The following is a 16,079-nucleotide window of genomic DNA, read 5'->3' on the forward strand; positions in this document are numbered from 1 at the left end:
TGCGCAGCGGTTTAGTAAGATGTTGGTCCTTATGGGAGGGCATAGGCGGATCCAGGAGGGGGGCATAGCCCCCCCCCCCCCGCCCTTATTGGCGGAGCAAAAAAAATAATAAAAAAGGGGACAGAAAGGAGGAAGAAAGATATATTACCATATATCAACTATACATGTGATCCTTGTTTGGGGCAGTACCCATCTAAGTTTACTTAACAAAGTATTATTATTACAAAAAAAGCCCTTCGTATTATTTCATTCTCACACCCCCATTCTCACACTGATCCGCTTTTCCTTGACTACAAAATTTTAAAGGTTCAAGACTTATACCAATTTCAGCTTGGGCAGTTTATGTTTATGTATAAAAACAGTATGGTTCCTTTTGCATTTAATCATTTGTTTTCTCAAAATAACAATTTTCATAGGTATCCTACCAGACAAGCCGATAACTTTCATCTGCCTATCTTAAGAACTCGTTTTGCGCAAAATACTTTTATTTTCACCGCCCCCAAATTTTGGAATTCACTCCATAAAGATGTTCAACAGGCCCCCTCTATCCACTCCTTTAAGAGAAAACTAAAAATAATTATTTTACTGTCTTACCAAAGTAATTAATTAGTTTGTATATTTTTTAGGACTATCGAAGCACACTATTGAGTCACACTCTCGTTGATCCACGTTTGCACTCTCGGTCTTGCCCCCCCCCCCTTTATCTCTCTCTTTTTCTGACCCTTTCTCTCCACATAATCTGTGTCTGTCTGTCTGTCTCTGTGTGTGTGCATCCATCTCTCTCTCTCCCCCTCCCTACTTATCTTTGTCCTCTCTCTCCCTCTCGCTCCCCTTTCAGTACTTTATTCCTTCTCTCTTCCCTCTATTCTTTATCATGTCTTTGTTTTCTTTTTAGTTTTTAGTATCGTCCCGTATCTCTGTCATCTTTTTATCATTTCTCGCTATCACTCACCATCTTGTTATTATTTCCAATATTCTATTTTAACTTATTGTATTTACACCTGCGAATGAGCCCCATTTCTCAAATGTTTAATATATTTTCTTAGGGGATCCACGCTCTACAAGCAATGCTTTTTAGTGGATCCCCTCATTTCCATATCAGATTCTGTTAAAACTATTCTACAAATATTTTGTAACTTGTAATTGATTGTTGATGTGATCATTGTTATCACATTTCATTTGTTTTTGTTTATATCTATAATGTATGCTTGATTTGTATTTGCTTGTAATGTTGATAATGGAAATGGAAAATCAAACTTGAACTTGAACTTGAAGATGAAAATAAGAGGAAGGAGACGAGTGAATAAAATACGACCATGCAGGAGAAGACTTTGAAAATGATTTGAAAAAATATATTTCTTGTCACTATATTAAATTTTCGCTCGCGCTTCGCGTTTGCATAGATCGTTCGATGAGATACATATCTTGCTCAGTAGGCTGATATGTAGCTTAAAATATCAAGTTTTTGAAATATACAATGCATATTTCAGCTCGGACATCGATCTTTCATTATTTTGTTTAATTTACGTATTGATTTTGTTGGAGTGCTCTGTAAAACGTCCGTTTTATTACGCAGATATCATGTGCAGCTTGCGCTTGCATGATTTGATTCGCCAAGTAGAATACATATTGTCTTTGTTAATTCCACAAGATTTTTTATATCAATTCTATAACAAACTACTTAAAATCCCCCTTTTATGACAGTTTATCAAAAATTTCGTCTCGCGATTTGCGCTCGCATTATTGTTGAAAATCAACTCATAAATCATATTCATGATTACAAAAGTGCTTAAAATATCCAGTTTTCAGGCCTTAATGTCAACAAAGCTCACTTACTCATTAGGATTATTACATTAATGAATATGATGATAAAATTTTCATTAATTCCTAAAAACTAAATTGTCCCCTTTTCAGAAAGGAATATATATCGACAAGTTTCTTATCGCGCTTAAGAAAGGGAATAGGAAGATAGTCATCATTTTCATTTGATTACAAAATCTTAGGCCTAGAATGTCAGGTCCTAGGTCAAAATAATTATAAAAATATCAGCTCGCGCTTCGCGCTCGCATCTTTTATCAAGTGCTATCCACATCTACTTCACAATTTCCCTACACCATGTACACAGTTCTCTAGATATTGCTTAAATTCACCCTTTTCATACAGGAATAGCAAGTATTTTCCGCTCGAGCTTCGCATTGATTTTTATGATAAAAAATGAAATGTATTCAGAATGCCCAGATTCTGTCTAACTCATAGAGATGTATACTAATTAGGCTAGAGTGCGTGGTCCCCATAGGCGCGCGTACTGTACGTCTGTGATTGCGTGGAGCGGGGTCCGCCATTGCTCGATAGGTCTAGATTTGCAAAAGTACCCGGATGTAAACATAGCGTACGTTGTAACACTGAAAAAGGGATGCCGTCTCCAGCCTTTTTTCTTGAAGAAAAGAATCCAACCTCATTACAATCGAAAATATTAATGACAAATTGCATCTCAATTAACTATTAATGTGATTACATGGGGATTAGTCTGTGAATTTGGCATTTATACCTGACTTCTCGGGATGAAATTCTCTATTATGATTTTTTGCGTTTACCTCTCCTTTTATAGCCTATGCCTATTTTAGATAATGATAGATAACAATATGTATTTATATCAGATAAAAATAAAAATATACAACGTACATTAATGGAAAGATTGAAAAATAATTCAAAAGACAGTGAATTAGCCCATCTTCTTTGGATTTCCCGACCTTGAACTGCACCTCCTTTTCCCACATTTCCTCCATTCACGTCCTTTGATTCCATGTTCTCTTGACCAATTTGTTTAAATTGGATATGATTTTGTAATGTCCATGTAGGCCTACCTGTATGTACCTTGCTTTTCTTTAATGCACAATGATTTGTATAAGTTAGCGGTTTTGATCTTTGATTACTGTGGCAGGGCATCTCATGGCTTGTTCTTGGTAAGCATGATGTTGAATCTTAATTGTGCTATTGGTACGACGTGTAGGCCTACGTGATGAATTTTTTTCCATAGGAAACTAATAAATTCCAAAACCTGCCGGCCTATATGGCACTGAAAATGAAATTTAAAATGTCGAGAATGACTTTTTACTGTTCCAACTCTTTGCTTTTTAATTTGCTTCACTTTAAGTTACTATTTTTTTTAATTCGCTGTTTAGGGGGTGCATGGGTGTAATTAAAGTGACATAAGCACCCAAGCAAATTCAATTAAACATACTGATCAAAACAAAAATACAGGGGGCGCATTCGGACACCTCAGGCCCTGAAGTGAAAATGAACATTTACTGTCCCACCAATTCCAAAACCATTCCGCGCCCCCATATAAAATGATATAATAATTTTGTTCATCCATGTAAATAACAAACCTGAATAATCAAACTCAGGTCCACAGACTAGCAATTGAAATCAAAAGAAGAAAAACAGGAAATCAAATTCAGTATATTTGTATATACTTTAAAAATAACAAATAAAACTGAATATGCAAAATGCGTATTTATCTGTTTAGTGTACGTTTTGGAAATCTTTGCCATAAAGTTAATATTCAAGCGACACAGACACAGTTAATTAACACAATCATTTCAAGAAAGGAATATACAGCTGAGATCATAAATTAGGATGATCACTCAACAGCGGACAATTTGTAAAATGGTATTCCAAGTATTTGTCAGTTTTCTTGTCAATATAATTCTTTAATGTGTTTAGTTTTGTATTTACAATTTTGCAACCGCTTTGATATGATAAGTTCATTAAGTTTGCAATTATCTCTTTCATGTCTGACATTGTTATCAATTGGTTTTATACACTCAGTTTTAGTAATAATATTCTTTAATTGTAGTAAAAATACACATTATAATATCCTCCTGAACCGCCCCTTTTCTTCCCCTATACTTCTCCTTTTTATTCTTCCTCTCCTTATATTACTAGTATTCTGTCCTTGATTTGTTCATATAATATTGGTCCATTGGAATCATTATAGGATCACAAACACCAGCGATATATCAACAGAATGTTTCAGCTGGTTTGCCTATCAGCATAGTATTTCAGCCGGGTTGAATCAAGTCCGACTTTCCAGAAAATCAAAGTGAATTGTTTTATGTTGCACATTGTAATTTGTTTACTCTCTGAAATTTTGAAATGTTTGCAAGTCAATAATACACTGTAAACATCCTACCCCCCCCCCCCCCATTTAGGCCTCCTGTACATTGCAAAATAATATTGTACGACTGAGTGCACGCATTTGATATGCAAATTTTGCTGTCAACGAACTTTTCTACATTGATCGCATGTAAGAAAGTAATTAATATGATTGATGGTTGCCTACATTGGAAATCTTCATCATCAATTAACTGACCAATGCGTAAATCATTTTCAAATGTTATAAATAAAAAGTAATTTTATGATACTCACGAGTTATTGTGATGTTGGTTACATCGACGTTTAAGCCCACGGGGAAAAGGGAGTTCGGCCCTATTCTAAATTTCTATATATGATTTCTATATGTGTAGACATATATAGAAACCAAATTATAAAAATTTTCAAGTGAAGAAATAAATTGTCAGCAATCAGCATCATAGTAATTAGGAAATTATACTTGAAAAAATACAGTCGTGTTTTTCGCGTCTCAGATGCACCAGACACTGTGATAGGGCCATTTTTGACGTACTTGAATACCAAATTATATTAAAACATATTAAATTCATTAATCAGGAGATAGAACAATATGCCTAGGCCTACATGCTATTTTCAAAATTCATCACTTCCAAATCATATGAAAATAGAAGTCATATCATTATATCGAAATGTTATGACCCAAGCAAAAATTATTGGGGATGTAGCCTATTGATCGTTGGCATATAGTATGTGCTATAGTGGGCCTATATAGGCATGCCTGTCTTCAGTTTTGTTCGAATTTTGGTTCATTTGAACTTTAATCTAGTGCAATATTTACAATTTTGCTTTTCTATTTGCTTTCGCTCTCATATGTCATCATTTTGTTCCGGTTTTATGCTCATCCATGTACTTGCCCCATAGGTACTGTACGCGCATGGCAGGCTGCGAAGACCTATCGAGTAATGGCGGCCGGTCTCCGCGTAATCACAGCGATTTGACGAAGTACGCCCTCTAGCGTTATTAAGTATATATCTCTATGGTCTAACTCTAAAACACGCGCAAACATGTTTATTGAGATACGCAGCTTGATCTTTACTCAAAACGTGCTAAGCTTATCCAGTTTCAGATCAGAATATCTACAATTTTCCGCTCGCGATTTACGCTCGCATTATTAATAAGGGAAGATACCAAATTACCCCTTTTTCATGATTTACAAGAACATGAATAGAGTGTCCCATTTTTAGGTCTGAAATCTCATTTTTTTCCCCGCTCGCGCATTGCGCTCACATCAATAATTGTTTGGTTGCATGCCTACATCGTTAATGATTGCAAAAAGTGCTTAGAATGTATTTTTTTGGGGGGGGGGGTCGGAATGTCAAAAAAAAATCAGCTCACGCTTTGCGCTGGCATTATTTTATAGTTGAAATATGTATCGTAATAATTGCTAAGTGCAAAACGTCCCTAACAGGTCCCTTTCCAATAAAGCCAGAACCAATAATCAAATATGGGTGAAAAAAATCGCCCCCCTCCCCTTATTGGCGGGAGCTGGATCCGCCCTTGCGAGGCTACGGTGGGAAAGACTAGAGTCAAATTCTACTCAAATTGATATTAAAGCACCCCCCCCCCCTCCTTAAATCACCAGACAACGTCAGGCGTGCAACTATATACATTTAACTTACCCCCCCCCCCTCGACCTGGTTCCTGGCTATACGCCAATGTGTCCGCCGTCTTTACCTGCCTATACATCTCTTATCTCTTAACATATCCTGTCTTCTGACATTGTTGACCCGGAGACAAAAGGCATTAAAATAAAAGACACATCAAAACGATCATTACAATAATATTGGAGTCAGTTTCATCATTGAGGTCTAACAGATTGGTTTGCATCTGAGTTCTTTTACTCCTTAGTTACTGCAGCGAGTTAGGTATGTATTACTACTTTTTTTTATTTGTAAATAATTTGAAGGAGTTGTGTTTTTTATGTAATATCAAATGTACCTATCCCGTTGAGTGCAAATTCTCTTTTTTGTGTATTATTTGATTTTTGGTTAATTCGGTTTCCTCTTTTTTTTTATTTGGAGTGGTAGAGGGATAGCTTTGTACATGGCATGCTATTTTTGCTGGTTTTCTATTCATCTCTATTCTTCAAAAAAGTTCATGTCCCAAAGGCCAACTAGAATTTCGAGGATTTTTTTTGTTTTGTTCAATTACGTATTAGCACCACATGTGTTGTCGGCTATTACACTTACTGTGTACTACAATTCAAACATTTGCGGGCGTCGTAAAACCAACACAAGTGTTAGTTTTGAAATAACACCCGTGCATGTAAAAATATAATAAGCTTGCAGATTCATATTTTCGTTTTTTCCTAGGGCCTTTTCACACGTGAGTCTTGAATCATCATTATAATGATGATTGCAATTTTGTTTAGAATCATCGAACCTTTCACACGGAAAATTCTTATCGTAACTTGAGTGAAACTAAAATGTCAAGTCCACCTCAGAAAAATTTTGATCTTAATCAATAGAAAAAAATCAGACAAGCACAATGTTGAAAATTTCATCAAAATCGGATGTAAAATAAGAAAGTTGTGACATTTCAAAGTTTCACTTATTTTTAGCAAAATAGTTATATGAACGAGCCAGTTACATCCAAATGAGAGAGTCGATGGTGTAACTTACTATTTCTTTTGTTTTTTATTGTTTGAATTATACAATATTTTCAATTTTTGCAAATTCGACGATTAGGACCTCCTTGCCTGAAGCACAAAATATTAAAATAATGGAATTCCACGTGTTCAGGGAGGAATGAAACTTCATTTCACATGACAATGACGAGAAAATGAAAATATTCCATATTATATTTCATTTAACAAAATACAAAAGAAATAGTGAGTGGATGATGTTTTGTGAAATTAAGCAAAATTTTAAAATAGCATATCTTTCTTATTTTACATCCGATTTCGATGGAATTTTTAATGTTGTGTTTGTTGGATTTTTCTCTTTTTATTTAAATCAACTTTGTGTTGGGATGGACTTGTCCTTTAAATGGAATTCACCTCCAGATTAGAATTCGAATTCATTATTGTGCTAGGCGTTCGTCATTCTAGTTTGGTTTCACACGTGCTAAAAATTGGTAATTTGCCTCATTTTACACTGGATTATGATTTTGATTACCGTGTGAAAGGGCGGTTAAGTGGCCACATAATTTGCGTTTATACCTGACCACAAATAATTATATGACCTTGACCATATCATTTTTTTAATCAAAATGTAAATTGCAGTCTTTTAGGCCTACATGATTATATTTCAGCTTATTATGTTTCTAATTGCAGACTGAAATTATGGTATTTTCTCATTCTTAGTGGAAATGCAAACCTGAAATTCTAAAAAAGTAATGTAATATTAATGTTAATAACAGTCAGTTCTTGTATAGCGCATAATTAACACATTATTAATAACGTCTCTATGCGCTTCCAAAGGACGTGGATATTACCCTGGCTGTAGCTCAAGCAGCCTTTCCAGCACTCGGCATTTCAAGGAATAAATTCCTGCCAGGTGTACCCATTCACCTCACCTGGGTCGAGTGCAGCACAATGTTAATTTAATGCTAAAGGAAACTACGCCATGGCTGGGATTTGAACCCACGATCCTCTGTTTCAAAGTCCGGAGACTAATCCTCTGGGTCATAACGCTCCATATCAAAACAATGAGACATACAAATATCTGATAAATCGAAGTGACGCCACATGGACGGCCTAGGTTCAGAATCCTACTGCTTGACTAATTTTCAGCAATTTAATAAGAGAATTAACTGGGTGATTTATAGACAAAAAAGTAACTTTTAAAATTATTTTCTGAATATTATTTCGAAATCTATCACAGGATAAGATTGTAATTTTAAAGAGGTCAAATGTTTACTACAAATGTTTACTAGCTCATTTCGCTCTCTCAGGGTTTTTACGAAATTTTGCTACTGGATATCCGATTCAAACATTTTGATAGGTACGTGATGTAAGAGGACCTAATTGTGATGACAATACTGTACTGGCTGAGAGCTAACCATTGCTTAGCATCAATGCTCTGGCTTAGCATCAATGCTAAGCCAGAGCATCAATGCTAAGCCAGAGCATTGATGCTAAGCCAGAGCATTGCTTAGCATCAATGCTCTGGCTTAGCATCAATGCTCCGGCATAGCCGCTATGCGTCAATGCTCACCCTCCCCTCCCAACTCCATTTAACACCTTCCACTGGCGTGCGGATGGGGGGGACAATTACCCCCAAAATCATGACTAAGGAAATAGAGAAAAAGAAAGAAGAAAAAAAAACAAATAACAGGAAAGTGGCGAAATATACTAATTTTTTAAACACTTACCTGTCTTATGAAATTATCATTTTTTATATCGAAAGTGTAAAAAAAATTACGCTGTCGGTTTATCCATTTGCAGCTTTTTAGAAATTCCCCATATTCCATGTATGGTCCCCCATTTTTTTTGGGGGGCTGATTTCGCCAACGAACCGACAATTCTTTGTCTCTCTCTGTGATCACTTAAAACACCCGGGTCATCCAGCAAAGAAACCCAATAAAGGTGATATCATGATCTATATCAAATCCTTTTACAAGTCCCGGAATTTCCTTGTCTGGAAGTTTTGTATTTTATCAAATAGGTCAGATAACAGAAGAAAAGGGAAGGAATCGAGTGAATAATACGATACCATTTCCTGCCAATGTGTATTTTGGGGGTTGTTTGGACCTTTTCCCATTTTCATAAAATAATATTTGCCCATTTTATATCTTTGACCTGTGACTTTTGAAATTGTTTTCCCCTTTTTTTTGAGGGGGGTATTTTTTCTCCCCCTTTGTTTTCTTCAAAAATTGATTTAGTTTTAATAACTTAACCATCGTTTTTCTAGATCTATCATGCGTTTGGGATAAGTTTTCATTTATATTTTTTTAAATCAGTAACAGATAACTTATTGGAATCAAGTTTTACTGACGACAATAAGAAAGGCTTTGGCTTCAAGTTAACAAATCAAACAAGTACTCCAGGCTGGGTTAACGACAATGTTTTCGAGAATTCTGACTGGACCAACGTTTAATGAGAAAACGTGTTGAGAATGACACTGACGATGGTCATGATAGAAGCAGTGGTGTACCGTGGGTCACGGCATTGGGGGGCACCAGCAAAATTTTTGAGTCATTCGCGCGCTCAGTATAGCAAGGTATACTGACCTAATATATTGAATTGAATTGAATTTATTTTCATACTTCACAAGATAACAAAATAATAACATAATACAAGAAATACATTTGGTTACATAGAAAAATACAAAGATAATGGCAGTAAATAAAGTGAAATATGAACGAACCTGCATGAAAAGCAGAGCTTGTAGTGTCTGCAGGTTCCTTAAAGTAATTATGAAGTTCGTAAGGAGATCGGACACTAAAGAATAATTAGACTACAAAGGAAAAGCCAAACATTAGCACAAAATCAAGGGGTAAAGAATTAGAGGAAAAGTGAACAATGTGAAATATAGGAGGGGGATGAGCGAAGAATAAAAAAAAATAAATAAAAAACTATACCACATTATACCTTTAAAAAGGTACAAATCAAATATATTACATATATTCAGCCAGTGCGTCTTAACGGTGTCCATAACTGGACAAAAGAAATGATTTCAGTTTACATTTAAACATACTTAGAGATAAACAGCTAGTTATTTCGCTTGGAAGATTATTCCAAAGCCTTGGTCCTTCGAATACAATTGTTCTTTGAGCAAATAACGTACGAGTACGTGGAAGGTGAAATGAGTCCCTTTGGCGGGTAGGGTAAGAATGGATAAGGTTGTTTCTTTGAAACAAGGAAGAAAAAATTTCCGGTAAATCATCTTTTGAGAGTTGAAACATGAATGTACCCAAATGAAATTCGTAAAGATCATGAATTTTCAGGATTTTATTTTTCATAAATAATGGATTTGTGTGTGCATAAAAGTCAGATTGGTTAATTACCCTAATTGCCCGCTTTTGTAGTTTGAATAACATTTCTAATACAGTCTTGTTTGTATTACCCCAAGCCAATATACCATAATTTAATCGTGATGAAATGAGAGTCATATATAAGTTTAATAGTATATAATCAGGGAAAAAGATTACAAAAGTGACAACTTGTTAGCTCTAATCCAAGACTGAACTGATAGAAGTTCTGTATTCAAAGTATTAAGTAGCGTATGTGGGTCACGATGAGACAGAAAAAGATTAGAATCATCAGCAAACAAAATAAATGACAAAATATTGGAAGAATTCTTAAAATCATTAATGTAAAGAATAAAAAGTAAGGGACCAAGGAGTGATCCTTGTGGTACTCCGCAAGATATTGATTTCAAACTAGAATTTATACCTGTATAAGAAACAAATTGTTTACGAGAACTGAGGTAGCTCCTGAACCAGTCCAAGGCCTTCCCACGAATACCATAATGTGATAATTTATATAACAATATATCATGATTGATCGTGTCGAAGGCCTTGGAAAGGTCCAGGAATATACCAACAGTATGTAATGACTTATCGACAGCACATGCCACCTTGTCAATAAAAGAAAGTAAGGCATGAACGGTTGAATGTTTTTTTTCCTGAAACCAAACTGAGAGTCACTTAATATTTGACAGTCAGTTAAAAATTTGATTAAGCGTGAGTATACTATCTTTTCTAATAACTTTGAAAGGGAAGTGAGAAGTGAAATTGGACGATAATTGCAAACTTCTCGTTTATCATCTTTTTAAAAACAGGTATAACTTTTGCTACTTTCATATTGCAAGGAACAACTCCATTTACTGATGATAGATTAAAAATATATGTCAAAGGTGAGAGTATTTCATTAATTACCCTTTTCAAAAGAAAATTTGTTATTCCATCACCACCAGGACTCTTATTGCATTTTAAATTATTTACAATATCTTTAACTTCGTATTCGACTATAGGGGTAAGGAAAATAGATTGCGGATTAGGATTCATTAAAAACGATGTAAATTCTCTATCAGATTCAGGGATATTCCCTGAGAGATTAGTACCAATGTGAACAAAGTAATCGTTGTACAACTCGGCTATTTCAGTAGGATCTTCAATAATTCTCCCGTTGTGTGAAATTTCTTTTGTTGGTTCGGACTTTTTGTTTGATCGTAGGACCTTGTTTATCACCCTCCACGTACTCGAAATATCGTTCTTGTACTTGTTGAATTGATCAGAAAAATACATTTTTTTGGCGAGACGTAGGGAAGTTGTCAGTAGATTACGATATCGAATATATTTCCTTTTTATAAGTTTATCATTACCAGGCTGTTTCTTGTATTTGCAAAATAAATTGTTTTTACGGTTGATAGACTTAAGGAGAGATTGAGAGATCCAGGGGAGTCTAGGTGTCTTTTTATATGTGGAGCGGGAAAACTTCTTAAGGGGGATATAGACATTTTAAGGACAGTGCCACTAAACGAATATGTATCTCACTTATCATATTATGCGAGCGTGAAGCGCGAGCTGGTCTTATAATATTCAGACCTAAAAGGGACATGATAAGCAATTTTTAAAATCACAATATATGTCTTTGTCTCGCTAAACAAACAATGCGAGCACGAAGCGCGAGCTGAAATTTTTGTATATACTGACCACAAACAGGGACATTTTAATGACTATATTTTAGGAATCTGTTTGGAGTATACACATCTCACCATAGTCATATAATGCGAGTGTCAAGCGTTTGTTAATTTTGTTAGAATTACTTCTAAATACATGAAGCACTAGTAGTACACATATCTCGCCATAGTCATTTAATAAGAATGCCAAGCGCATCCTGATTTTGTTGAAATTACATCTCTACACATGAAGCACTTTTTGTAGTAATTGTAATCATGATTATCATACGCATCTCACTCATCAAATATTTCGAGCGCGAAGCGCGAGCTGAAGATTAAGGAAATTCAGACATGAGAAGGGGCATTTTTAGGCTTGTTTGTAGGAATTCACGAAGATCATACGTATTTCTCTAACCAAATGATGCGAGCGCGAAGTGCAAGCTGAAAATTTTCTATATTCATATCAGAAAAGGGGACATTTTAAGGACTGATTTTAGGATTTCATCAAGAGCAGGCATATCTTACCAATCCACAAATGCGAACGTAAGCACGGACAGGAAATGTTTTAAATGAAGACCTTAAAATGGGGCAATCACTTGCTCATGACTTCGCGCTTTGAAAGAAACCAGATCAATCATTTATATTAATTTAAAGCGTACATTCTATTATTTTGTAATATACACAATTCTATCTGCATTCGTATTCATTCTCTACATGTTATACATTTGTTCACAATGCTCTGGTTCCGAAGTCACACCTTTCTGTGTTGTCTTATATTAGTACTGTTGGAAGCCAGAACATAGTGAATCACCTCGATCAATGATGGAGTATTTCATCAAAATTTCTGTCCGACATGTTTTCAGGGGCCCGCAACTTGCAACTGTTGTAACTTTGCCATTATGGCAACTACCATGGTAACCTTGATTCTGATTGGCTGCTGAGCCCTATTGCCATGGTAGTTGCCATTATGGCAAAGTTACAACAGTTAATTGCAAGTCCTTTATGAAACAGGCCCCAGATCTGACAACTTCCATTGATTTGCTTGCATTGTTGCCATGGAAACTATCGGATAAAACAAGACTTGTCCTATACAACGCCCAACATGTACCTTCCATGAAATGCTCCCCGGATTGTCGTACGGACTGCCGTAAAGATCGGGCTTGATCAAGGTGATCAGATCGAATCGAGCTTATTATGCTGGTAGTGATCGACATTCATTGCTTCATAATGTCTCTCTTTTTCTTATCATCCTCTTCCAGATAAGAAAAGACAAAGAATGGGTACAGTAGGAGGTGATTCCATGTTCATCACGGACATGATGAATGTAGACGCTGAAGATAAACCGAACAACACTCAAGAACTGTTTATGCTTGAAGATTACAACCAGCGTATCGCTATTTCAATAATCATGATCATCATCACTATCGTTGGAATTGTCGGCAACACTCTGGTCATCGTAGCCGTCATCCTATCCCGAAAACTGCGATCATCAACCAATTGGTTCATCGTCAACTTGGCCTTGGCCGATTTCTTAACATGTCTCATGTTACCATTTAATGCCGTTTCCATGTTGAGTCGTGTTGGATGGCCACTTCCCAACTGGATCTGTGCCACAAGTGCCGCGGTATTTTACATCTGTCTTGGTGCCAGCGTCATGACGTTAGCCCTCATTGCCTACAATCGTTGGTATCTCTTGACGCAACCCATTGTGAAGTTCATGAAGCTCTACGAACCACCGAAAGTCTTTGTAATGTTGCTTGTTGCTTGGATGTATCCATCGCTATTGGTTCTAGTGCCATACTTCGCAGGGCTGGGAATATTGGGATACTCTAAGGAGTACAAGACATGTTCACAAGATACGTCACTCCCAACCTCAGACATATACAGTTTAACTGCAGGAGCGTGTGTGATCTTTCCAATCTTTATCATCATCGTTGCCATCTATATTCGAATCTACATCTTCGTGTCAAGGCAATCGTCAGCTATGGCCAAGACTCGTCGCAATGAAGACATTACTTTGGAGATTAGTTCTTCAAAGATTTCCTCGACAAAAACAACCAATACATCGGATACACCTGAACAAGTTGGACCAACTGTGGAAACTGTTTCAGAGTGCAAAATTAAAAGCTCCGAAAAGAGTGCAAATGACGCAGCACGTGGGAACTTGCCAAAGACAAAACATCAGCCTAGTGGGTCTGGCAAGGGTTTCAATCCGAGAGCTTCAAACCCTTCAATTAGAAAAAGTGATAGAGGCAAATCTCAACGGCGCGTTAACAAGTACCATGTCACCGTCACCAAACGGTTAGCTATTGTTGTCCTGGCATTCTTCTTCTGCATGCTTCCTTTTGGTATCAATGTTGTTCTTCCTGACAGCGCCGACATGGCTGTTCCTTGGACTGCGTTACTCATGACCGTTAATAGTTGCATCAATCCTCTGATCTACGCCAGGACAATGCCAGAGTTTCGTAAGGTGATGTGGGCCATCATCCGGTGTCGCTTTCAAGAAATTCCGGAGCCACTCGCTTGCATTCGTCGTCAACGATTTTAAGAGAGCATGATGACATTGTCAAAAAAGTTGAATAACACGAAGTATGCACTCTTGCCTAGAATTAAAATAAGTTACTTTACTGCCGAACGATACATGATATAAACATTAAAAAACAATAATCGGCAACCCAACAAATATGACATAAGGGGAAAAAAAAGAAGCAAGTCACAAAAAATTATTTGCTGTAAAGAAAACAAAATCAGCCCGCAATTAATGTGAACTTTTTAACTCAACTCACCCACGCACTAATCTCATTATGGTTTTAGTACTTCTTAGCAGGAATTAAAGTGAATAAAACTTAAGTATAACAGAATGAAATTCTAAAGGAAAGTACAAAACACAAACTACAGCTTAATGCCAAAGATTTAGTAATGTTTTAGTATATCAAGTATTGTCAGTATACGATTATACCTTTGTGTGATTGATACGTTGAAGAGGCGTAAATCATCAAAATCAGAAGGGATGGGTGCATGAATGGGCGGCGCGATCTCGCGAGTGTTGTGGAGGGGTGGGGGGGGGGGGATTGATAACAAAGGTACAATTTCTACAAGTTTATGATCAACCAATGAAATTGAATGATTTTAGCGAGAAGTTTGATTTCAAATATTGCTCATTGTTATGATAATAATAAAACACATTTTCAGAATAATACAACATATTTTAAGTGCTGTTAAATGTAATTATTATTAGTTATTTATTGTAAAGCGCTTTGATCTTATTTTTGGTAAAGCGTTATGTAAGTACCTGTTATGTATGCATGTATATGCTTTATACAGATCTATGTACCCCCAACAAATTATAATTATTTGTTTGGCGTCACCTGTGCCTGGGAGGCGAAAATCGAACTGAATCACTATGACCCGCAGGTCTCTCCTCCCGATATAACTGATTTGGGGGAATGCAGGTGGACCACTACACCGGCACTTATACGAATAGTTCAATGGGTTCTTAACGTGCAAAGGTGGTGACTCTCCTCTACACGGGGCCTCCATTTAACGTCCTATCCGAGGGACGGAGTGTTTTCCATTGTAACATAGCCTGCATCTATGAAACGTGGGAGAGACGTTTGCACACAACGCACTGGCTTCAGTCATCCGCCCGGGGTGGACTCGAACCCACGATCTTTGGTTCGACGGGCAGACGCGTTACCGACTGAGCCAACACCGCTCTAATTATTATTATTTATTTATTTATTGTAAAGCTCTGTGATCATAATTTTGGTAAAGCGCTATATAAGTACCTGTTATGTATGCATGTATGTCTGTATATGTTTTTATACAGATTTATGTAGCCCCCAAAAATTCGACTTAGGTAGTGTGATTTACCTGTATATCACCTTATTTTAATGAGTCGCCTGTACATCTTCTTCTTTTCAATGCTTTTTTTTGGTATTGAATATATATAATCAGATCAAGTGACAAATTCATTACATTGACTAAAGATCATTTTGTTGCATTTGTAGCAACATAGTTACTTTATTTTGCTCCTTCCTTAATTTGCTATCTAGGAATTTGGTCAATTTTTCAACTTTTATCATTTAACTTCTTTTGATCCCATCATATATAGATATATTTTTGTATTCTGTTTGTAAAAAATACTTGTCTACTGAGTCACTTTTGTACCTTACTTTATCCATTGTATCCATCATATTTGTTAGGATTTGATATGTTTATGCAGTATTTTCGTGTTATGAATGTTATATAAATGTCAAAAATACAAAATCAGTGGTCGGAGGTAACCAAAGAAAAGGTGAAAACGAAACGAAGAGACTA

The 16,079-nt window shown here is 36.1% G+C and overlaps 1 protein-coding gene across 1 annotated transcript; it reads left to right on the top strand.

Annotated features, from left to right (window-relative positions):
* The first annotated feature begins 5,972 nt into the window (after window positions 1-5,972).
* LOC121426830 (alpha-1B adrenergic receptor-like) lies at window positions 5,973-14,729 on the top strand. The gene is made up of 2 exons (XM_041623226.1): window positions 5,973-6,059; window positions 13,019-14,729. The coding sequence occupies exon 2, from the start codon at window positions 13,036-13,038 to the stop codon at window positions 14,305-14,307; it is 1,272 nt and encodes a 423-aa protein (XP_041479160.1). The 5' UTR covers window positions 5,973-6,059; window positions 13,019-13,035; the 3' UTR covers window positions 14,308-14,729.
* Window positions 14,730-16,079: the final 1,350 nt, after the last annotated feature.

Source organism: Lytechinus variegatus, chromosome 13 (assembly GCF_018143015.1).
Source record: "Lytechinus variegatus isolate NC3 chromosome 13, Lvar_3.0, whole genome shotgun sequence".
NCBI lineage: Eukaryota > Metazoa > Echinodermata > Echinoidea > Temnopleuroida > Toxopneustidae > Lytechinus > Lytechinus variegatus.